Genomic DNA, 25216 nt, shown 5'->3' with positions numbered 1-25216 from the left:
AGAAGGTAATATTATAAATCTTACTGCTGTTCTGGAATCTTGAGAGCCAACTGGTTGGCTTCACAGAGTTCATTCTTGATAAATAAGTCACGTTTCTTTTTTGAGGAATCCTTGTCAAGTTTTAGAGAAAAGCTCTAATTGTGAATTAAGTGTTAATGTTTACATCTGTTCTCCTGAGGGTATGGTAGATTTTCTTGCAGCAGAAGTGCATTACGTTCATAGTGCTAATGTAACACTTGAGCTCCAAGATCACCTGACTTGAGTATCATCTCTGAATGTATTATCACATCTTCATTTCAGATTTGGGGATCTCTGCTTTTTCTCTCTGCATGCAGGGAACATGAATTTAATGAAAGTATAAAATGTCAGTTTGTCATTTGAAAATGCCCTCTGCCTGAATATTTTTTTCCATATTATATATGTTTTATCATGTTTGAGAGTAATAGTGATTTTTTTCTGGGTAATTTAATAATTTTATTAATAGGCTGGCAAGTTATTAGTAAAAAGATGGTCATTTGGCCATCTCTCAGACCAAAAGACCCCTAATGGTGGTGGGGTCACAGTTTATCATCACATAGCAATCAGATCTAATTGGTTGACATGATATGGAGGTATGTTATATTAAATTAAATCTGGGGGCAGCTAGGTGGCTCAGTGGATAGAGCACCGGCCCTGGATTCAGGAGGACCTGAGTTCAAATCTGGCCTCAGACACTTAACAATTACTAGCTGTGTGGCCCTGGACAAGTCACTTAACCCCAATTGCCTCACCAAAAAAAAAAAAATTGATGTAAAAAAAAAATGAAATCTGGGGTTACGTGATTTAGTTCACTTGGGAATATTGGTTATAATATAAATTGATTAACAATGGCTTAATCATCATGATCTTGATGTGAACTGTTCAATGGAATCAACTTTGGCAAGTGTTTAAACCCTCAATATCCTTATCAACTAGCATGTTTCTAATCCCTTCCTTGAAAGGGGTGTGTGTGTTCAGGGAATGCAAATTTATTTTTATATTGGTCTAAAAAAATGTCTGAGGAAGGGATGGAACATAAATGGTTCTAAAGTCAAAAGAATTTTAGATCCGTTCATTTGTCTCAGATAATTGAATTGACTGCTTAATGTGAAACACATTATTTGAAGAGTGCTTTACTTGTCTTGTTCATTTCAAAATTTTGATAATGACTAGCATAGTCTCAAAAATTCTATTTAAAAAAAATTGTTAGGTGAATTAGTGGTCCTCCTAGGGAAAGTTAGACCATTGCTTTCTTTCTGATTCATATAATTTTATGTTTTGGTGAGGTTTGTCAAATCTCTCATGCTATGAAGAAACAGTATAGTGAGGCCAACATTGTGTATGCCTGTATTGGATTGTATTCACATGATGGCTGGTGACTATTTTTCCATTAATATTGTGTAATAGAATTCAGTGTTACTGATGCTACCCAAGGCTGTCAGGTTGTGTCATGTATTTGTATAATTTTTAACAAAGGAATATTCTGTGAGAATAGTGAAATATTCCAAGATTCTTGATTTTACCTCAAGGTTCTCCCTCCATTGATATAGTTCCTTTCCCTTCTATTCCATAACTTCTGGTCTTTATGATTTTTTTTTTTGTGACTACCCTTCTGGAGATGAGGCTGTTTGTGCTTACTAGGCTTATTTTCAAGTGACATGCAGCCCGTCATCAAGCTCATCATGCTTGAGCCTTGGCCATCTTGCTAGACCCTGCAAGAGTCTGCCCTAACAGAGAATCCAGTCACTTTTCATACCACAAAGATGCCTCAGAAGATGTTAAAAATGGAGGTCCATAAGAATATTCAAATATTCCAGGAATCATTTGTGTCTATGCCATCTTTTTTCCCCCCTGTCTTTGGAAAACAAAATTATAACAGTTTAATGGGGAGGGAGGGGTGTTGTGATTTTTTTTTCATGTCAGCGCAGCAAAATATGCATTTACTGTTTGAATGTTATTAGTTGACATTCCTTAATAATTAATAATAATTACACTCTAGGATGTTCAAGTTCTTAGTGTTCTCCTGAAGCCTTCTCAGAATATCAAATTCATTATTACTTCCAGGTTACTAGATTTATATTGTTCCTCTTTGCAATTGGGGATCCCAAACATGTATGGAGCACTCCTATGGAGTTTTGATCAGTGCTTTTATGTGATGGGGGAGGATTTTCTTAACTGTTTATCCTGATAAATTTTTTTTATCCTGTTATATTTTAATGAAATCCATTTCATTTTTGCTTTTTAAAGAGAAGTACTGTATTTCACTAATGTATTGTTTATAAGCACCTATAATTCCCAATTTCCTTTCCTGTCAAGCTTGTACATAGCATTTTCCATTATATATTTTCTGCAGGGGGATTTCCACTTTAAATGTATTTTTTACAATTTAAATCACCATCTCTCTATGGTATAGATTGTGAATTTCTTGTCATATCACTTTGGATTTTATTCCTTTCTCTCAAGGAATTAACACTTACCTGCTTAGTTGCCTTCCACAAATTTAAAGAACTTCTCCCTGTTCCATCATCCAGATCACTAATGAAAATTTTTCAATAGCAATGCTACAGAATCAAAATTCAGTTGATTTGAACTTCATAAGACATTGAAGCATCTGTAAACTTTTTTTTTTGTTCTTTTTTGGTTTTGTTTTTGCAGGGCAATGGGGGTTAAGTGACTTGCCCAGGGTCACACAGCTAGTAAGTGTCAAGTGTCTGAGACTGGATTTGAACTCAGGCAGGGCCAGTGCTGTATCCACTGTGCCACCCAGCTGCCCCTTTTTTGTTTTTTTGGTGTTTTTTTTGTTTGTTTATCTGTAAACTTTTGAATAAGGAAATCAATGAAAGTAGATGTGTGAACATATACACGGTCTTTACCAACACTTTAATATGAGCATTTTGGATGTTTATATCCAGTGGATTATAAATTTAAACTTGGAAGGGGCCTTATGGTTTATAGAGTACCACATTGTTTGAGAGCCTCTTGCTTGAGGGCATGTGGATATTCAGTCTTCAAGTCACATTTGGAACCTGGGTCTTCAGGTTTCAAATCCATTGTTCCTTTCACACCATAGCTACCTTATAACAATAAATGATGCGTAAGGACATCAATGAGAACAACTTAAGGGAATTAGAAAATGAGGATGAATCACAGGTGTAACCCCCTTTCTTTTTAAACATATGTTTAGAAAATGCCTTAATGTAAGACTTGCTGATTTTCTTTTGTGTGTGTGTTGTGGTTTTTTTTTGTGGGGCAGTGGGGTTAAGTGACTTGCCCAGGGTCAAGTGTCTGAGGCCAGATTTGAACTCAGGTCCTCCTGAATCCAGGACTGGTGCTTTATCCACTGTGCCACCTAGCCATCCCTGACTTGCTGATTTTCAAAGGGACTGCCACATGCTAAATTGCTGATTAAAATAAATTTTTATTAATAGTTTTGTTTGCTTTTTTAATGTTCCCTAAATTTCTCCTTGTCCCTTTTCCTTTCTCCTCTCAAAAAGCCATCTATATAACAAATAATAATTTTTTTAAAGAAAAGGAGGAGAAAAATAATTGTCAAAATCAATCAGTATATTGAAAACAATCTAAAAATATGTGTAATGTTTCACACCTGCATACCTGCCATTTTTACAAAAGAGTGGGTGTGGAGGTATCATCACATAACTGTTTTGGGGGGACCATATTTATTGTTTTGGGGGGGGGAGCCAAGGAAATTGGGGTGATATAGCTAGTAGTTTCAAGTGTCCGAGGCTAGATTTGAACTCCTGACTCCAAGGCTGGTGCTCTATCCATTGCACCACCTAGCTGCCACCATAGTTATTCTTGATAATTTTGCATTTACTTTTTTATTATTTTGTGGCTGTTTACCTAGCCACTTACTCTTTTGAAGTCACTGTGTATGTTTCTTGGTTCTGCTTAATTCACTCCATGTCAAATTATGTAAGTCTTTCCATGCTTTCGTATTTCATCATATTCATCAGTGACCTCCTTGGGGCTTATATGGTGAGTAGGGGAACCTTTACATCAAAGGATAATTTAGTCACTTTATTTTCATAACTTCAATTTGCTTTCCAAAATGATTTACTGGGGCAGCTAGGTGCTGCAGTGGATAAAGCACTGGCCCTGGAATTGGGAGGACCTGAGTTCAAATCCGGCCTCAGACACTTGACACTAGCTGTGTGACACTGGGCAAGTCACTTAACCGTCATTTCCTCTCCAAAAAACCCAAACCCAAACCAAAATGATTTACTTATTTACAATTCCCCAACAATGTACCAGTATCCCCATCTTCTCACAGCCCCTCCAATATTGACTTCCCATCTTTTGTCACCTTTGCCAGTTTACTGGGTGTGAAGTGAAATTTCAGGGTTGTTTTAATTCATATTTCTCTTATTAACAGTGGCTTGGTTGTTAATATTTGACAATTCTTTTGAGAACTGTGTTCATATCCTTTGAATACTCATTTGTGAGGGAATGGTTTTACGTCCTCTATATCTGTTGGTTGTCCTGTATATCCTAGATAACAAACACTTACCTGAGAAACTTGATACATAGATTCTTCTCTTCCCGCCCCCCCATTCAATTTTTTTTTTCTTATCCTGGTTGTGTTAACTTTATTTGTTGTAGAAACTTTTCAAGTAATCAAAATTGACTATCTCTTTTTTTTGTATTTGCCTATATTTATATTCTTTGTCTGGATAAGAATATAACCCCATTTCTTTTTTTCTTTTTCTTTTTTTTGTGAGGTAATTGGGGTCAAGTGACTTGCCTAGGGTCACACAACTAGTAAGTGTTAAGTGTCTGAGGCCAGATTTGAACTCAGGTCCTCCTGACTCCAGGCCCGGGGCTCTATCCAGTGCACCACCTAGCTGCCCCTGTCTTGATAAGAATATAACTCAGATAAGAATATATCTTCCAATTACTGTTTTTTAATTCAGCTCACCAAATACTTGCTGAGTGTTTACTTTGTAACAGATCTTTACTTTTTTTGCATGTGATCAACTTATCCTTTCAAGGAGGGGTTGGGGAAAGGATGATTGCCTTTTAGAAAGTATAATCAGGTGTAGTGGGGAGCAGAGAAGGAAGAGAGGGGTGTTTTATCCTGCCCTCCATCTTGGGGTCAAAGTATAAGGAGTCCTCCCTCTTGATCTTTTACCCTCACCTCCAAACTAATCTGATTCTAGCCAGGGGAGAGAGTGAAGTGAGGACCACCATCCTCAGTCCTGGACCACCTTTCATTTATGGGGAGGGTTCCATTGGTACCTCTGTTTCTCCATTTAGTAGAGGAAGGTTTAATGTTTTTATTTATTATTTTATTATTATTATTTTTTTTTTTTAGTGGGGCAGTTGGGGTTAAATGACTTGCCCGGGGTGGCACAGCTAGTAAGTGTTAAGTGTCTGAGGCTGGATTTGAACCCAGGTGCTCCTGACTCCAGGGCCGGTGTTCTATCCACTGTGCCACCTAGCTGCCCCTTTGAGGAAGGTTTAATGTATACACCACTTGCTGTCCACTAGGGCTAGGGCTGGCTCAAGACTGTGGGCGTTTTTTTCTTCTGAATAGTGTCACTGAAGGCCCTGAGAACATTTTTGGCCAAGAGACATTTCACTTACTCCCTGGGAAAGGTTGGAAGGGAAAGCTTGGATGGTCCCATCCCAACTGGACTCATCAGGTATTGGCTCTGGGGATTGAAGTGGAGGCAGCTAAGGATGGGAGGGAGGAGGAGAATCGTCCAGGTGAGTGTGTCAGGGACCCCTCAGTGGGTGGAGAGCAGCTCCTTTATTTGCTGAAAAAGCTTTTTTTTTTTTTGGCCTGGCAATGGGGGTTAAGTGACTTGCCCAGAGTCACACAGCTAGTAAGTGTAGGTGTCTGAGGTCGGATTTGAACTCGTCTTCCTGAATCCAGGGCTGGTGCTTTATCTACTGTGCCACCTAGCTGCCCCACTAGAAAGGCATTTTTAAAAATATCAACAAACAGTGGGATTTTCTTTCCAGTCAATTGTTAGCCTATAAAGTTTTGATCTGCTAAAGAACATTATTTGCAGAAGCCTGCTCATTCTCCTCAAATCTTCATGAAGGATGCCCTCAATCCGTGGAGAGATGATTCTCCTAAAGATTTTTGTCGAGATGCAGAAGTATTCAGTTATTGCCCCTCTCTTCTAGGGTAGTGATCACACCTGGGACTTTTACTAAGACTTTGATATCCTCTTATTTTTCAAATACCTCTTCTCAAAACTTGTAACCACCAGTATAAATAAACCTTATGAATGGTCTCATTACTTTAGGAGCTAATACTGCTGATCATTTTCTACCATCTTGCTCTGTAGGAGTTTACAAATGAGTTAATATTCTAATCTGGTTTTGTCCTTGACAGCTGTCTTTCTGCTTGACAAGGAAATCAGGTGTTTGCTAGGGTGAAATCATTTAAAGACTCTCTTGGTGATTTATCTGTGTGGTTTTTTTTTTAAGTCTTTCTCATAGTAGATACTAAAGTGTTTGCTGAGTTGAATTAAAAGACAATAGCTGGCAGTAGAGGCACATGGTAGATTTGAGTAGGTTGTAATATATTACCAATGAAGAAATCATTAGGATAATCAGTGTGATATGAGAAATGTATGGTTGGATAGGCAGTAACTGGCCCTATAATGAAAGTGAGGAATGAGTAGCTTATGTGTTTGGAAGACATGGACAGGGTTAGAGAGAATGGGTTACAGTTGGCCCCATTGAAAGGACTATGCACAGCCTTGAGAGCTCAGCTGTCCACGTACTAGAGAGTGTGGAAGGCACTGGACCAGGGGATCTACGTTCTTGGTCTTCCAATTCAACATTCTTTGCTTCCTTGAAATGTTCTGTTAATGTTTTACTCATGGAGAAAACTAGTTTGGTTTTTCACTCATATATTTTCAGAGATGGGGCTTTCCCCAGTGATGTGGTTCCTTAATTGTTTTTTGAATCGAGGTATGGGACTGATATCCTTAATATTGGCTGTGTTTTTAAACTGGATTTTCCATCTGTTTTCTAGGTTTTATTTATATTCAGTTTTATTTGTAACTAAAGAAATCACGAGATAGCTTGTGGATTAATTTTTTTGGTGGATAATTTGATGATTTGTTTTTGTAGGTGGAAGATGCTCTCTCCTATCTTGATCAAGTAAAGCTGCAGTTTGGTAGTCAGCCTCAGGTCTACAATGACTTCCTGGACATCATGAAGGAATTTAAATCTCAAAGGTAAAAAGGCATTTACAGCTATCCTGATGTCCTGTGCTTAGGTGTGAACATTGTTTGAGGAGGAAGTTCCGTCTAATGTAATTTGGGGGGATATGGGTGGATTCTTGAGTTTTAGATCTCCATTAATGCAAGGTTCTTCCATGGGATAGTGGGTCAGGGAGAGTGTTGAACACTTTTTTTTTTTTTTCTCCTTAAGAGCCAAATTTCCAGCTCCTGGGAGCCAGGTTTTCATCAAATTTTTTCTCCCCTGAGAAATACACATTGAGATGGATCTAAATAATTTCAAAGAAGAATTTAAGACTGCCTTGTGTTGTTATAACACAAAATATTAACATAGATGAAATAGTGGTTAACTAAATTCTGCAATGTGTATAGTATAGTGTATAATATATATAGTTTTATACTACATACACACACACACACAGTACAGCCCACAGGTAACTTGAGCTTCTTAAAAATGAATTAGTAGGGGCAGCTAGGTGGCACAATGGATAGAGCACCGGCCCTGGATTCGGGAGGACCTGAGTTCAAATCCAGCCCCAGACATTTGACACTTACTAGCTGTGTGACCCTGGGCAAGTCACTTAACCCCAATTGCCTCACTACCATCACCACTCCCCCCCCCCCCAAAAAAAAAAAGAATTAGTGACCTAGACTCTTTCCTTGCTTTGAAGAATTAAATATTTGGGGTTAGCTTCTTCACCAGGTTCTTTATTGAAAAAAAAAATTATTACTTTTATAGTGGATTTCAGAGAAATCATGGTAATCTTGTTGTATGTCATAGCTTCTTAAACTGTGGGTCACAATCCCATATGGGATCGCATAACTGAATGTGGAGGTCTTGAAAATTTTAGTGACAGTCAAAGGTTATGTATACCTATTTTATATACCTATATATCTGGGGTTGTGAGTGGAAAAAGTTGACAAAGCCCTGGTGTATATGACATGTATCTGCATGGTTCTCAGGTAATTTATAATGTTTCTTTTTCTTTTCAGTATTGATACTCCAGGAGTGATTAGTCGGGTGTCACAACTATTCAAAGGCCACCCTGACTTGATTATGGGCTTTAACACCTTTTTACCTCCTGGCTATAAAATTGAAGTGCAGACCAACGACATGGTGAATGTGACAACTCCTGGCCAGGTTCACCAGATTCCCACCCATGGCATCCAGCCTCAGCCTCAAGCCCAGCCCCAGCATCCTTCCCAGCCGTCAGCTCAGTCCACCCCAACCCCTGCCCAGCCAGCCCCTCAGCCACCACCTGCCAAAATCAGCAAGGTAAGGACTTGGGAACATTTTGTCCATGTCAGAAATGTGAAACATCGTCTCTGAATTCTCATAATGCTTTGGCAAAGAGATCATTGAAAAATGTCTGAAATTGTGGATGTGAGTATTTTAGCTATAGTTCTTGTGGAATGATTTAACTTTGTACATCAAAACCTAGAGAAAGGGTTTGGGTTTTTCTGTTTACAACATGAAACATACAGTTTATAGGGAACATGGGTAATGTGGCAGAACCAAGAGTGCTGGGCTCAGGGTTCAAATCCTGCCTGAAGTACTCCCTCCCTATGTCACTGTGGCCATGGCAGTTGGGCATCTTCCTGGGGCTTTGTTGAGAAGCGTTAACTTTCACTGGAAGAAAATCACAGAACTTCAGACCACTTTGAGGGTTTTTTTGCCCTTGTTAGTCCACAAGGGTTTCTCCCAAATTTTGACTGAGTAGATTCTGTAAATTTCAAGAGGTAGCATGATGGCAGAGTCGACAGAGAGCTGATCATCAGTCACTAAGACCTGGGTTCAAGTCCTTCTTCCAACACAGCCTGGCTATGTTACCCTAGTCAAGTTATTATTTTTTTTTTCTCTTTTTTGGTGAGGCAGTTGGGGTTAAGTGACTTGCCCAGCGTCACACAGCTAGTAAGTGGTAAGTGTCTGAGGCTGGATTTGAACTCAGGTACTCCTGAATCCAGGGCCAGTGCTCTATCCACTGCGCCATCTAGCTGCCCCTAGGTAAGTTATTTAATCAACTTAGTGCCCCTAGCCAACATCATAAGACTACTTTGTGGGACAGTCATGAATCTGTATTGGTGTATGAAATTTCTTTGGGAAGTTCTGTATACCAGTGAAATCACAACTTCTCCCCCAAGCCCCCATCACCTGCAAAACCCCCCCAAAAAAACCCTTGTGTGAGGATATGTGTGTGATTCTTCTATCAAGTCTCTGATTTGAGTTCAAAACAGTATGCCAAGAGTAAATAAATGATGTGAGTTTATCTGGAAGCATATTCTTTCTCCATTGCTGTGGGCCTATTTCAATCACATCATACCTGTTCCTAAAGGGGGAAATGCATTTTTTTTTCCAGCCATCCCAGCTCCAAGCACATACTCCAGCCAGTCAGCAGACACCTCCCCTCCCACCATATGCTTCACCACGTTCTCCACCGGTGCAGCCTCACACACCTGTGACAATCTCCCTGGGAACTGCCCCATCCTTGCAGAACAATCAGCCTGTGGAGTTTAATCATGCCATCAACTATGTTAACAAGATCAAGAATCGATTCCAGGGTCAGCCGGATATCTATAAAGCATTTCTGGAGATTCTGCACACATATCAGGTGAGAGCTGTCTTCTTAATGTGCTGTAACCAGAATGTCCTCTAAGTGTACAACTCACATATACTATGTTAATATCTCTTGGCTCTTTCTGAAAATGATCAATAACTCTGCTTAACGTATTTCAGCTAGATTCTTTTTGTTATAATTATCTTGAATTGAACAAAAATGTCAAAAATTGATTCCATGTGAAATTAATATTTATATACCTAGGCAGTCTAGAGGGTCACTGGTATAGTACAGTTAACAGACAGTGGAATAAGGGGAACATTCTGCATGGAGGTTTTTATCAGTTGATCATGGTCTCATGAGCATTGGGAATGCCTGCCCTAATTTTTAAAGGGGCTGCCATTTACCGTTGTTCTCATCTTGATGACTGAGGAACCTTCAGGGAGAAGCAGAGCCACGAAGGTCCCCTTCCTCCTTCCTCTGTGAGGCCTGGGAGTGTGTGCACTATGAGGGTGTCAGACATGGAACTCAGGCCTCCCTCCCTCCCTCTCTTGTGACAGAAGGAACAGCGGAATGCCAAGGAAGCTGGAGGGAATTACACGCCAGCCCTGACAGAGCAGGAGGTGTATGCACAGGTGGCCCGTCTGTTTAAGAATCAGGAAGACCTCCTGTCAGAGTTTGGGCAGTTCCTCCCCGATGCCAATAGCTCCGTGGTGAGTTCTTTTCATTAGGACTGTCACAGTGGGTATGGATGGCTAAGGAAGCAATGTGGGGTAGACTCCTGTTCTGAACAGTTCCTTGATCAGGGAAAGGGGTTTGGAGAACATTGAGCTGGGTGCAGAAATCCCTGTAGATTGGCTTACAGACAAATGGCAGAGGAGCATTCACGGGTACCTGGAACTAGCAGTGCTCATCCCACCTCCCAATGTAATTGGAGGTCTTGGATCATTTATGTCTTAATCAGCTGTTAAGTAAGACGACTGCAGAGAAGGTCGAGTCTGTGAGGAATGACCATGGAGGCACCGTGAAGAAACCTCAGCTGAACAACAAGCAGCAAAGACCTAGTCAGAATGGCTGTCAGATCCGTCGGCACTCTGGGACTGGGGCCACGCCCCCAGTGAAGGTGAGCTTGGGTGCCCCTTCTCTGGCTCTGGGTCAGGGCCTCCTCCCAGGTGTCAAGCATGCAGAGAAGTGGCTGGTCAGATGCGCTGAGACCAGGTGAAGAAGTATCATTGCTGTTGGGGGCAGACCTGGGATTGATCTCACTCGAACAGATGAACAGCTCTATCCTTCGTAGTCTAAATGAACTGTTTGCATTCTGAGAGGTCAGATGCGAGGCCTCTTGGATCACATAGCTAACATATGACAGCTTGAATCCATATCTTCCTGACCCCTGAGCTAGTGCTACTGACTACAGTGAGCTACTTTTTCTGTGTGTGTGTGTTTTAATGTATTTTAATATAATTTCCATGACATCAGTCAAGTTGAGCACCTCTTGTCTTTGTTTTGGTTATCTGCCCTTTTGTATTAATTTTCAGTGTGACAATATTTAGGTCAGCAAAGTCTCCTCCCATCCTCTGTCACCCCTCATGTGGAAGCCTTGGCTTTTCTTGGGGGTTTGTAACTCCACCTGTCTTTTCCTGATGCAGCTTAGGGTTTTTTCATATTTTTGGAGTAAGGTTGTTTATTATTATTTTTTATTATTATTATTTTTGGTGAGGCAGTTGGGGTTAAGTGACTTGCCCAGGGTCACGCAGCTAGTAAGTGTCAAGTGTCTGGGGCCGGATTTGAACTCAGGTCCTCTTGAATCCAGGGCCAGTGCTGTATCCACTGCCCCACCTAGCTGCCCCAAAGTTGTTTATTCTTACACTAAGAACTAGATGCTGGAAATTGTTCCATTGACTTTCCCTTGTAATTGAACTCACTTGCTTGAGGTCTGGGTTGTCTTTTTAAAACCTGTGGCTCCTGTCGTGTGTTGTGCTATGGTTCCATACGTGTGACTCTTCTTCCATCATTTGGGTATCTCATTACAAATAGTTGGAGAACAGCTTTTTAAGGATGAATTTGTTTGCTGTGTGTAGGGTTACATATGTCATCATGACATTATCATTGATCTGGGTTGGTTTAGCATTCTCTTTAAAGAGAATCCTTAGATTATGTGATCTCAGATTAGTCTGTATAAGATATTGCTCCCCTTTCCAAAGAGTTGGTCATCTTGGTTAGTTTTTTTTCCTAATTAGTGATACTTTAATGTGTTATCATTTAACTGTCAATACTTTCATCTAAATTGGACCCCAAATGCCATTCATATGCTCTAAAAAAACCACATAGGCAACTTTTTTGTGTCTCCTTTTATAAATAATCTACCTGCTTGAAATCTTTAAAAGAAGAAAAGCACTATTTTAAGCATTACAATGGGGTCACAACAATTTATAGAAATGAAAACTAGGGAATCAAAATATTTTGGAACATTTCATTGAAGAAGAAAACTGGTGGACTAAAATGAGTTCAAGAGATTGGAAAGCTTTTTTAGAGGACCAAGTGAGGCAGAGAAATTGTTCCTTGGAGTTGTTTTCTCCATGCTAGTTGAAGATAGTTAGAGATGGACCTCTGAATATACAAGTAGTATGAGCTCTTTCATCCTTGGTTTCTTAATCATATGATTGTAATTTATCTTTTTGCAGAAGAAACCCAAACTGTTAAGCTTAAAGGACCAGCCTTTGGCAGAAGCCAGCAAGCATGGTGTAGGAACTGAATCCTTGTTCTTTGAGAAGGTGAGGAATGTATAGATGGAATGAAGTTTGTGTCATGTCCAATTAGTTTAATAGTAGCCTATTTTTTTCTGGTTTCATTTATGATTGTGTTGTAATAAAATTTTTCTGAATATCACATCCCACACCTCCTTACCATCATTGAACCACCACTTGGCTATAATAAAAACAACTTATAAAATGAGTGCCTGACAGCATATGTGACATTCTAGTCCTCTACCTCACCTCTTGTTCTCTGGGACCAGCTTTTTTGATCATTGGTAGCAGTGCCTGGAGAAGATCCCCTCAGAAAAACTCCAGTGGGTTTTTTTGCTTGTATGTTTGTTTTGTTTGTTTTTTGTTTTTGTTTGGGCTTTTTTTGGGCATTTGCCTAGTCTTTGATTTGGTTGCAGTTGTTAATTGTGTTTCCCTGCTAATCTGTTGGAACTAGCTAGATGTATCACTCGCGTGAGCATTCAGAGTGTGTGTGTGTGTGTGTGTGTGTGCGCGCGCGCGCACGCGCGTGTGTGTGAAGTCATTTGTCCTTAGACACAGCTTTGCCCTCATTCACTAAGTGTAGAAGCTGTTTGAAATACCTAAATGTGATCTCGCAATAATACTGAGAATTCTCCATTATCAAGAAACCAGGTAGGTTGTGATGTCTATAAAACCTGTTGGAGATGGGGGAGACATATTGTAACCCTTGACCTTGAGAAAGTTTAACATTTCATGGCTTCTGGTGTGCTTCTGGACAGGTTGGATTTGTTAGCTCTGATCTGGGAGGGGTCTTAAGCTATGCAGTGTATGGGCAGAGAGGTTAGATTTCTTCCTTTGTCTGACTTCCTTCACCCATGTCGGTTCCTCTTGTCATGGGCTGTGTAAAACATCCTGAGGATTGCTGGCAGGTGTTAATGGGCCTTGCTGGAAATCATACAAAAAACACCTTAGCCTAAGATGATCTGGGGTTAACCCTGTAATGTTGTTATAACCCCACCCTGAAGGGCATCTGTCAGCATCTGGTGTGTGCTCTTCTGTGAGTTAGTCACTCTTCTTGGATCCAACCTATATCATCTCTTGAGCAGTCGACAGCTGTTGACTGTCTTTATTAAAGCAGCTGTGCAAGGCTTATGTCAGGTCAGGGGGCAGAAACCACTTGTTTCAAAGTGTTGTTATTCCTGAGGTTCCTGCTGTGGGCCTCTGTATGGATAAGCAGCATGAAGTTTTGTGCTGCACACTGAGGATGGCCCCTGCAGCATCCCTCCCTTTTTCACCGTTACCTTCTCTCATTTCTCTAAGGTCCGGAAAGCCCTGCGGAGCACAGAAGCTTATGAGAATTTCCTGCGCTGTCTGGTCATCTTTAATCAAGAGGTCATCTCTAGGCCGGAGCTTGTGCAGCTTGTCTCTCCTTTCCTGGGGTGAGTAAGGGGAACTGAGACTGGGGGAGTCCAGGGTGGGGGGCCCAGGAATGCTAAAACTAAAGGAAACTTTAAAGGTCATCTTGTCCAACCTCTTCATTTTCCAGATAAGAAAAGTGTCCCTGGGGGCAGCCAGGTGACACAGTGGATAGAGCACCGGCCCTGGAGTCAGGAGGACCTGAGTTCAAATCCGGCCTCAGACACTTAACACACACTTAGTAGCTGTGCGACCCTGGGCAAGTCACTTAACCCCAATCGCCTCACCAAAAAAAAGAAAAGTGTCCCTGACAAGTTTAACATTTCCCTCAGGGCCAGGTTCTAAGATCAAGACCTCAGCCTTTGACTCCCAGACCATTGTCAGGTGGTTTTGGAGACCTGGTCAGTCATTTCATTCTTGGGTCTCAAGAATTACATGAACATTGGCAGCACCTGAGTTGATGTTGCCTGAGGAAGAGGTGATAGAAGTTTTTAAAATTAAATTTCAGGTCCAGTAATGGAAAACAGGGCACTTGTCAGGAAGCTTTTCTTTTCTTCTCTTTTCTTTAATAGCTTTTTTTTTTTGTCAGGGCAGTGAGAGTTAAGTGACTTGCCCAGGGTCACACAGCTAGTAAGTGTAGGTTTCTGAGGCTGGATTTGAACTCAGGTCCTCCTGAATCCAGGGCCAGTGCTCTATCCACTGTGTCACCTAGCTGCCCCCTTCAGGAACCTTTTCCTGCTTTTTGCTTGTGATCCAAAGATTCATGGTCCATTTTCAGCCCAGCCTTTTTCTCGGGTCACCTTTCCATGTTAGCTTAGAATGACAGAGATGAACAAGGGTGGCTGCTTGGAGACTTTGGGAGGCTTCTGGGAGGCTTGAGCATTGAGAAGTGGCCAGAAGCAAGACTGGAGGAGAGTTCTGACACCTTGTGCTTCCTTTTGAAAACAAAGCTTTGCTACTTTAAAGTACTGCTATTGTTGACCCATTATTTTATTTTATTTTTGCCTTGTTTAGGAAATTCCCAGAATTGTTCACATGGTTTAAGAATTTTCTGGGGTATAAAGAATCTGTTCACCTGGAGACCTTTCCAAAAGAGCGTGCCACAGAGGGTATTGCCATGGAGATAGATTATGCTTCCTGTAAAAGGTTGGGGTCGAGCTACCGAGCCTTGCCCAAGAGCTACCAGCAGCCCAAATGCACGGGACGGACCCCGCTGTGTAAGGAGGTAGGAGGCCTCGACCTGATCCACCCCGCATCCTCATGTTCCTAGAGTGCTAAATGTCTCGAACTTGTATCTTTGGACCAAGGAAACTGGAAGCTCCAAGAGATGGAAAATAATTTCTCTTGTTATTTAGTGCTTCTCTTAGCTAATATCCTTTTGTAAACACAATTCTGGTTGGAGGTCATATCAGATAGGGGAGAGAAACCAAGGAAATGATGACTCACATGATATCTGTACTCTATCAGTCACTTAGAAATTATTGAGCTAGTGAGATCATATTTTTAAAAGAGAAAAAATATTTATAAGGGTAGGAGAAAGTTTAAAATCTTAAAATCTTGCTTTATTTGATTAATGCAACATTTTTGGAGTTCAAAGAACTGGCTATAATGAAAGCTTTTAAAAAAAAAATTCTCCACACTTTTCCCCAAAAGGTTTTAAATGATACCTGGGTGTCCTTCCCATCATGGTCCGAGGACTCCACTTTTGTCAGCTCAAAGAAGACACAATATGAAGAACACATCTATAGATGTGAGGATGAACGCTTTGAGGTATGGCTTCACCCGGCTAGGGACTTTGATGTTGTGGGGAGCACAGGCATTGAGTGCTAGAGCTAGAAGCAGTGTGTTTGGGTTGTAAATCAGCCTTCCCTGCCTCTTCCTCTCCCTTTCCTACCCCCCCATTTTTGAGCTGCTTAAAATAGGCATCTTGGTGAGGTTGTGAGCTGAGAGTCTAGAACTTCTTTTTATTTTTTCTGAAGTTAAAATTTGAAGCTTATTCAAAGAAGGATGAAGAGGTTTATAATTAAGTTGTGAGGAAGTAGAAATCTAGGTTGAACATAAAGGAAGGTTGGGCAGCTAGGTGGCACAGTGGATAGAGCACTGGCCCTGGAGTCAGGAGGACCTGAGTTCAAATGTGGCCTCAGATATTTAATACTTACTAGCTGTGTGACCCTGGGCAAGTCACTTAACCCCAATTGCCTCACAAAAAAAAAAAAAGAATAATTTAGAAAATAAAGGAAGGGAGGTTGAGGTTGTCATCATTCTATGGGGTATAAATAGTTTTCTATCTTTTTGAGGTTTTTTTAAAAAAAGTACCCACTGCAGGAATAACACAGAGTTTACCAATGTCAACAAAGCTACAATAGTTTTTGCCCCTAAATATTTGGATGTTTGGGAGTCTGGAGAATGTATACTTGACTAGATGCCTAGGCAGGCAGTATGAGATAGGTGTATTACATATGTGGGGACCAAATTCTACATGAAAGACATGTTTCATATTCAGGAAAAGGTGATAGCTCTAGTCATGGGGTGTCCCCCACTAGAGGCATGTAGAAATTTGTTAATAAATATGTTTGTTGTTGTTCTAAAACATTAAAACACATCAAAATAAACTTCAGGACACTAAAATCCACTGGCTTATTCACATTTAGCCTTGTCCTACATATAGTCAATTCATGCAATCCAGTGTGAAGGCAAGAATAATTAACATTCCCAAGTATATATTTTTTCCTGGTTGAGCATATATTCACATTTACTTTAGGACCTGATGGGATTTTCTTTCATGGGCTGTGCAGTGGAACTGTTAATTCATGGCAGGCCAAAGACCTGACCATCCCCTTTCTATCTTCATTTGGCTCTAGAACATAAAACACTGGCATCAGGCAGTGCCACAAGTGTTCTTCACATACTTAGGGAATGTGTATGGACAGCTTTGAATTTTGGATTTTAGTGTCCTGAAGTTTATTTTGATGTGTTTTAATGAAAGACACATTTCATATTCAGGAAAAGGTGATAGCTCTAGTCATGGGGTGTCCCCCACTAGAGGCATATAGAAATTTGTTAATAAATATGTTTGTTGTTGTTGTTGTTCTTCCATAGCTCGATGTGGTCTTAGAAACCAACCTGGCAACCATCCGGGTCCTAGAGACAATTCAGAAGAAACTTTCACGTTTGTCTGCTGAGGAACAAGCCAAATTCCGCTTAGACAACACCCTGGGTGGCTCCTCTGAGGTGATTCACCGAAAAGCGTTACAGAGGATCTATGCCGATAAAGCCGCTGACATCATCGATGGCTTGAGGAAAAACCCGTCCATTGCTGTCCCCATAGTTCTCAAGAGGTGCGGTCCCAGCAATGGAGAAGCTCCTGTGTTCATTGTGCTTGTGTCTGTGAAAGAAAGGCTAGAAAGCGTATTCTGTTACAAGCTGGGCATTGCTTTATGAAACCTTTTTCTGCTTCTAAACTCCTAAGGAAGCTACTAGGCTGCAGTGTTGAAAGAGAGAGAGAGAGAGAGGGAGGGCAGAAGGGAGAGAGAAAGGGGGTGGGGGGGTGGGGGGGAGAGAGAGAGAGACAGACAGACAGACAGACAGACAGACACAGAGTATGTATGTGCCAGAATACAGAGCAGAGGGAGATCCTTCAGAGGTTGCTCCGTAACTGGCTTTCTTTGTAGTCACTAGCCCCATCCTGGCTATGTTGGAGGCTGCTGAGACACTTCACATTTTCTCCTTAGTGGAAGTTCGCTGTTGGTCCTGAACAGCCCCAGGAGCGTTTGTTTCTTTTCCCTTTAAGCTGTCAGGTGTCTGTCTGTTCTAGCAGCAGACCGTGAGTACTTCTCTAGAATGTTTTTTTTTTTCCTCTGTGTGTGAAAAGGGGTCCAGTGGAGTTCAGTTCTTGACTTTCAAGGTCCTGGATGAGTTTCTTTACAGTGGTGTGGAGTTCATTCCTTTGGATCATTTCTGTCATGCCACAGTGGAATGTCTTAGGCAGTTTATTCAGATTTTTATTTTGGTCACTCAGAAGTGTTCCCAAATTTAACTTAAGTTCTTAATGAATAACTGTTCCCTAATAAACCAGTCTTCTAAGGTTAGTTTTGCACAAACTCTTGCCTCTTTTATCTCCATTTATTTAGTATCCACTTTTATATTGACTGTAACTTGAATGTCTTTTCACCATTTAAAATATTTTTACTATTTTATTTATCTGAGATGCCTATTATTTTTCTCTTCTGCTTATACTCTTTTTGTTGAGCTAATATCAAAGAACTGGGTTTTCAGTCACCTTTCCTTTACTTGTTATGCCTGTTTACTTATATCTTCATTAATGGTTTTAACTTTTTATTTGGGCCTTGAATCATTTTCTCACAATTCCCTACCTTGTTCTCTTTAGAGTTGGTATTTTCAGCCAAAGTTTCTGAAATCTATGAGATGGGTTTAGGGAAAGAGCCTTTAGTAAGGTTCTTCCTTGTTACAAAATTTAAGAAAATAAATCGTAGACATTGATGTGTGCTCCAGAGAGTTAAGAGGCAAGAGATGAGTGGGTTTCCAATACTTCTAGAGTGCTTGTTATGGTCTGAGTAGCTGACAGTCAGGGGTAGAGTCAACTTTACTGGTGCCTTGATTGAACCTGGTTCTATGTGCTCATATCCCTCGGTTCCTTTTTATTTTTGTTTATGTCCATCAAAGGTTGAAGATGAAAGAGGAGGAATGGAGAGAAGCTCAGAGAGGGTTCAACAAGGTCTGGAGGGAGCAAAATGAGAAGTATTACCTGAAGTCCCTAGACCACCAGGGAATTAACTTCAAACAAAATGACACCAAGGTCCTGCGGTCAAAGAGCTTACTCAATGAAATAGAGAGCATCTATGATGAAGTAAGCTGGGAATCCTCTTCCTTTGTGGGCACTGTTAACACTGTATTCCCATCTCATCTGTGATGTTATTGTAGGGACACTAGCATTTGCTAATCTGTGATTATGATGTGTAGATTCTGTCTATAGAAGGGCACCACTTTTTTGGCTCGTGTAAAATGCCCTTATGTTCTGTAGAAAAGAATGAGAATGGTTTCCCCAAGTTCTGATGTATTTCTTCATATCAAGTTGTGTAGGTGCTTCGTTTATAACCTGTACCTTCATTTTTCTATCTGCTGTCTCCTTCCTAGTCTTAGAATTCCTTCTTCCAGTCTCTCCCTTTTCTTTCTTTCTTTCTTTCTTTTTTTTTTTGTGAGGCAATTGGGGTTAAGTGACTTGCCCAGGGTCACACAGCTAGTAAGTGTCAAGTGTCTGAGGCCAGCTTTGAACTCGGGTCCTCCTGAATCCAGGGCCGGTGCTTTATCCACTGCGCCCCCTAGCTGCCCCACAGTCTTTCCCTTTTCAATCCATCTTACATGCCAGTACCAGACTCATCATCTTGAAACCCCACCCTCAATCACCTGACAGATAAAGTCAAAGCTTCCCACAGGACCTTTTAGGTGCTTGATATATTCTTAATTCTGGTGGGTAGCTATTTGTATTGATGCTGTTGGGTATTAACTCATGTTCTTTTTGGGTGACATTGTATAGAATCGGAGTACCTGTCTTATCTCTTCCTGTTGTCATGTGGTAGCCATTGGGAGTTTGGCAAATGGCATGCATCTGATTGGTGGCTCATGTTTCCTGTTTGTGTCTTTCCTACCTCAGAGGCAAGAGCAGGCTACGGAAGATAATTCTGGAGTCCCTGTTGGTCCACACCTTTCTCTTGCCTATGAAGACAAGCAGATCTTGGAAGATGCTGCTGCTTTGATTATCCACCATGTGAAGAGGCAGACGGGAATCCAGAAGGAAGACAAGTATAAAATCAAGCAGATTATGCATCATTTCATTCCAGACCTGCTCTTTGCCCAGAGAGGTGACCTCTCAGATGTGGAAGAAGAAGAGGAGGAAGAGATGGATGTGGATGAAGCCACAGGGGCTGCCAAAAAGCACAACGGGGTGGGTGGCAGCCCCCCCAAATCAAAGCTACTATTCAGCAACACAGCAGCTCAGAAATTTCGTGGGATGGATGATGTCTACAATCTCTTCTATGTCAACAACAACTGGTATATCTTCCTGCGACTGCACCAGATTCTGTGCTTAAGGCTGCTGAGAATTTGTTCCCAAGCTGAGCGACAGATTGAAGAAGAAAACCGGGAGAGGGAATGGGAACGGGAAGTGCTGGGCATAAAGCGGGAGAAGAGTGACAGCCCCGCCATCCAGCTCAGACTCAAAGAACCTAGTGAGTGCTCTGGGGGTGGCTGCAGTTGAAATGATTTTATTGGTAGAACTTGGGCAGGTAGATTAGTCACTTGTCCTTTTTTTCCCCCATTTTATTTTCCAGTTAACAAACATCTATTTTTTCTCCTTCCCATTCTTATTTAAAAGGGAAGGAACCCCCCCCTTTTTTTAAACAAATATGCATAGTAAAGCAAAACAAATTCCCACTGTGTTCACGTCCAAAAACGTATATCTTAGTCCGTGTCTCAAAACTGGTACTTTTCTGTCTGAAGGAGAGTTGGGCAGTTCTTTTGAATCTCCTGCCCCATCTAATTGCTGACCAGCCTCTTAGTGACCATCCCTCACTGGTTCTTGTTGGATAAGGAGGTGATTTAAACTCTGTATGTAGCCTCTGTCACAAGAGAGATTAAGCCCTGGGCAAAGCTCAGACTTTTTGGGGCTGATGCCCCATATACCAGTGAGAAGCGTTTTCTTCTTAGTGACCACAGCAGTTACTTGGTCATGCCAGAGCTTCTCAAAGAGGAGCTGGAAACAGAAATAAGACTTGCATAGGAAACTCCTTCTTTTGTGAAGAGCCCAAAGCAGACGATATGAAAGGAAATGGGGAATCAGAGAAGCTAAATAGGGCAGCTGTTGATGGCACTAGAGAAGGGGCTACAGCATTCGAGTGCATCGAGTCTGCAAACCACGGCCTTTCATAGACTCTGTGTGCTTGAGCAAGTCAGAAATCTCTTGATAGAATCATTCCCTTTTGCTTGGGGAGTAGAGGGAGAAAGTTCTGAGGAACATCTACAAATAAATGGAATTCTAAGACACAGAGTTAGTGATTCTAATTTTTATCTCCTTTTCTACTGAGAAGGCTAATTATCCTTTTGTGGCTACCAAGGTATATGGTTAGTGGCAAATCACTTAGAATATTTCAATCTTGAAAGCTAACCCTTATTCCACAGAGAATAAACTTCATTGTGGTGCAGTGTTTTGAAACAAAAGTACTGCATAATTTCAGGTTGGTTGTGTTATTTCCGTCATTGCTGTTGATCAAATAATCTTTCAAGCCTTAATGTGGACTTTAGCGGTTCCTAACTCTTTTTGATTTTACCTTTAAAAACTAGAAGGCACTGAAATTTAGATTGAAATGTGAGCAGAAGGCCTAGGCAGTTACGTTTGTCACCACAGGTTTTCTTACCTTCACCTTCTTTTCTCTCTGGTTGTTGCTAAGTAACGATTGGACAGCCACTTGATTCTATTTCAGCCAATGGGTGAAAAGATTCACATGCAGCTTGTGCTAATCACTTAATTCACTGTGTAAAGAGCGTAGTTGAAGATCCATCTAGACAGAAGGGTCCTGACAAGTGTATATATGGAGACTATCATTAAGTGCAGATTATTAATTGCTGCCCTAGAGGATTTGTCCTGTTTTCCTCTTTCTGTCTGGAGATGGCCCAGCTCATGAGCAACGTACTGTCAGTTTGTAGCCAGACACTTTCCCCTGCATTAAAATAGCTCTTGAGTAAGTGATCCGTGTAGTAAATGCTGTATTAATACAAGCCCAGGAAATAGTGTTCCCCTTTTGCATGGATCCAGAGGCTTGCTGCAGGCACTCAGTGCTGAGATGTTTTTGTGCTCTCAGAATGACTCAGAGCCAAGCAGCCCCGTCAGTAGCCACTTTTATAAAGTGGTCAGTCATTCAATTTTAGAAGCTGCCATTTGTTGTAGAATCACCCCGCTCTTCTCCGCCAGACCAGGCCGGTCATTTATCCACCTGTTGTCTTCAGCCTCAGGGGTTGGGTAGCTTTGTTGAATTCCTGTGGGAAGTGCCCTGTCTGGGTATTTTGGGCATCAGGCAAAACTTGAGTCATCTGTTGCTTCTTTCCCACAGTGGATGTTGATGTAGAAGACTATTACCCGGCCTTCCTGGATATGGTACGGAGCCTGCTGGACGGCAACATAGACTCCTCACAGTATGAGGACTCCCTGAGAGAGATGTTCACTATCCATGCCTATATTGCCTTTACCATGGACAAATTGATCCAGAGCATTGTCAGACAGGTGAGAAAAGGACAGCCACGCCTTGAAGGCTGGAGATGAGGGAGAGTTTTTCACAAAGAGAACTCTTGAACAGTTAGAGCAGAAAAAGTTGTAGTTGGTAATCTTAAAAAAAAAAATAAGCTTGTGCAGATTTTTCTGTGGTCTGAGGGGGTATGGGGAAAGAGTGCTATTAATTTTTTGTCTGTTTTCTCATATTATCAGTAAGACCTGTGTTTTATTTGTTTAGGGCCATATGATTTGCATCATGACCCTTTCTTTGCCCAAGGCTCTGGGGTTTTCTGCTTCATTGTTTTGTAGTTCACATCGAAGGAAGTAGGATTGGCCTTGGTCATTCTGATGCCCTGTAACAGTTCCAGAGCCTCCCCACCCCGTGCTCTGCTTTGCTAGCAGGCCTGGAGGGTGAGCAGGTCCGACATCCAGGTCTGGTAGAACTGACCCCATGGGTGTAAAGTTCCCTTTCTCTTAAGATCCTTTCATCTTTTTGCATTTTCAGACTTGAAATGTATTTAAAAGAGAAATAGTATCATAACAAATATTTGCCTTTCATATTTTCCTCCTTATCTTTCACAGTGGTTTCCTTTGTTTTGTGGCGAGTAAAACTCTATGTGGTCACCTTATTTCTGTTGCAAGTTTAGGGAAAATTAGCTGGGGTTTCTAATAGATTTGTTACTTATAAATTAGAAGCTTTAGCACCAGTTTGGGGCATTAAGCATTTATTAAAGCATACTAAATATTAGTAAAGAGAGAACACTTGGCTCAGAAAGTTAAGAAAAGGCCTATCTAGCCTAGAGCTCAGCCTGGCCTGCTTCTTCCTCCAAGTCTTCCACCACGAGCCTGTTTAGAGAGCCAAACTGAGAGTGGGAACTTCCTCTGGGTCCGGAGGAGAGGTGGCCCTTCCACACTGCTCAAAGCTCATTGGCTAGCATCACTCAAATCCATTGGCCCACTGGACCTGCGGGTGATCCATGAGCAGACAGTGCTGAGGTCAGGGTTCAGAGAACACAGCCCCTGAGGGCCAGGCCCTCAGGTAGGTGTGGTTCCAATCAAGTTAACATCAAGTGAGTCAATCAGCAAAATCAATCCAATCAATCTTAATATAATCCCCTCAACTGGGGGCCTCTGCATGTCCCAGAACCATTATTTTCTCACAGATTCTGTATGTATTTTACTTCTGCTCCTGTGAGTTTTGACTAGGTGCTTTATAAATTAGTTATTTACAACTAGAACAACAGTAATGAGCAGTTTACCCAGAAAACTCTGACTAGTGCTTTGCCTGGAGCGCTGAATTCTCTAGAGGGATGTGGTCCATTGTGACACCATTTCTTGAATCATTGTCTTTAATATTGCAGAAAACTGTAGTTCATGTGTTTGTTAGTAGAGGAGGTGAAAATGGTACTGTTGTGCCTGTTGTTTTCATCGAATAATCCAAGTTATTTCCATTATGCTTAAAGCCCCTTTTATTCGTATTGGAGCAGTTAGAGTATATATGCATCTTTCATTGGATTCAATATAGATTAAACAATGTGTGTTTTTTCTCAAAATCGCTGATTGTGATGTTTGGGAAACAATTTTCAGCACAGCTGATTTTACTTTCTGTCCTTAAGAAATGATTAGGCCTTTATCATGACTATGATGTAAGAGTTGTCCTAGGTACTATGACTATAATAGATTGCTGCTTGTCTTGCCAGTGGAGAGAACAGGGATTTGGAATTGGAAAACTCAGGCGTGAAACCTGTTCCTCTTGTACTTGTTATCTCTTGGATCATGGCCCCCTCTTGGGGCTTCAGTTTCTTTATCTCTAAAATAAGGAGATCTGAACTAGTATTCTAGTCTTGCTTCCAACACATTTGGTTATCATTGGGATATCCACATAGTCTGGTGGAAAGAATGCTGGACAGCGTATCAGAGGGACCTATCCCAGTTCTGTCCCCAGGTGACCCTGTATGGTTTCCTCATCAGTAAAATGAGGGAATTGTGTTAAGGGCTAAAATTCTAGCTAGTCTGTCTAAAATATCTAATGAGTGGTCGCCAATAAATTATAAGCTTTAGCAAAAGTTAGACTTTTAAGCATTTATTAAGGAGAATAAGAATTTGGTAAAGAGAGAAGGAAAGGCCTAGATTCCTATCTATTAAAGGGAGAGCACATTTCTAGCTCCCTTCTCCGCCAGAGTCCCCAGGAAAGAGCCCAAGACAGAGCGCTAGTCTCTTCCTTCTTCCTCTCACTACTCGCTTCATGGGCGGAACTCTTCTACAGTAAGTCTCCAGCAGGTGGCGTCATTTCAATCGTTACAGTTGGTTGGATTTGATTTAGAATATTCTAAAATTCTACGCTCTGATTTAATGGAACTAATGCTTCTGGGTCATTTACAAACTAATTTAAATGTAACAGGTTTTTGTTTTGTTTTTTATATGTTAACTGGTTTTGCTGGGGTATTTTTTCTCTTCCTCTTATGTTTTTTTGTTCTTGCGGGGCAATGGGGGTTAAGTGACTTGCTCAGGGTCACATAGCTAATAAGTGTCAAGTGTCTGAGGTCGGATTTGAACTCAGGTCCTCCTGAATCATGGGCTGATGCTTTATCCACTGCGCCACTTAGCCGCCCCCTCTCTTCCTCTTATTTTTTTTTTTTTTGTTTTTGTTTTGCGGGGCAATTGAGGGTCAAGTGACTTGCCCAGGGTCACACAGCTAGTAAGTGTCAAATTTCTGAGGCCGGATTTGAACTCAGGTCCTCCTGAATCCAAGGCCGATGTTTTATCCACTGCGCCACCTAGCTGCCCATCTCTTCCTCTTATAAAAATTGTTAGAAATCATGTTGAATCTCTGAATTTAGGCAATGTAAAAACCAGAAGATAGGTGATATAGTGAAGGCAGTTGTTCAAGCTTCTTGTGGCTGAATTTTAAATATGTAAACAGTCTATCCATTAAGTGAAATCCACAAGCTAAAATCTTTATTAGGAAAGTTTGCAGGGTACATTTGTTTGTTCCTTGCA

At 41.2% G+C, this 25216-nt stretch overlaps 1 protein-coding gene across 2 annotated transcripts in view; it reads left to right on the top strand.

Moving 5' to 3' along the window:
• The window catches only part of SIN3A (SIN3 transcription regulator family member A), a 76062-nt gene that overhangs the window by 38622 nt on the left and 12224 nt on the right, over window positions 1–25216 (top strand). For both annotated transcript variants that reach the window (XM_043984974.1, XM_043984975.1), the window contains exons 4-16: window positions 7129–7235; window positions 8232–8514; window positions 9596–9847; window positions 10354–10506; window positions 10758–10916; window positions 12478–12567; window positions 13840–13958; window positions 14950–15160; window positions 15589–15705; window positions 17035–17273; window positions 18619–18802; window positions 19607–20180; window positions 22059–22228. In XM_043984974.1, coding sequence (XP_043840909.1) covers window positions 7129–7235; window positions 8232–8514; window positions 9596–9847; window positions 10354–10506; window positions 10758–10916; window positions 12478–12567; window positions 13840–13958; window positions 14950–15160; window positions 15589–15705; window positions 17035–17273; window positions 18619–18802; window positions 19607–20180; window positions 22059–22228 — 2658 coding nt within the window. The remainder of the gene's footprint in view (window positions 1–7128; window positions 7236–8231; window positions 8515–9595; window positions 9848–10353; window positions 10507–10757; window positions 10917–12477; window positions 12568–13839; window positions 13959–14949; window positions 15161–15588; window positions 15706–17034; window positions 17274–18618; window positions 18803–19606; window positions 20181–22058; window positions 22229–25216) is intronic.

Source organism: Dromiciops gliroides, chromosome 2 (genome assembly GCF_019393635.1).
Source record: "Dromiciops gliroides isolate mDroGli1 chromosome 2, mDroGli1.pri, whole genome shotgun sequence".
NCBI classification, from domain to species: domain Eukaryota; kingdom Metazoa; phylum Chordata; class Mammalia; order Microbiotheria; family Microbiotheriidae; genus Dromiciops; species Dromiciops gliroides.
The sequence above is the reverse complement of the archived record's forward strand: the minus strand, read 5'-3'. Positions and strand labels throughout refer to the sequence as shown.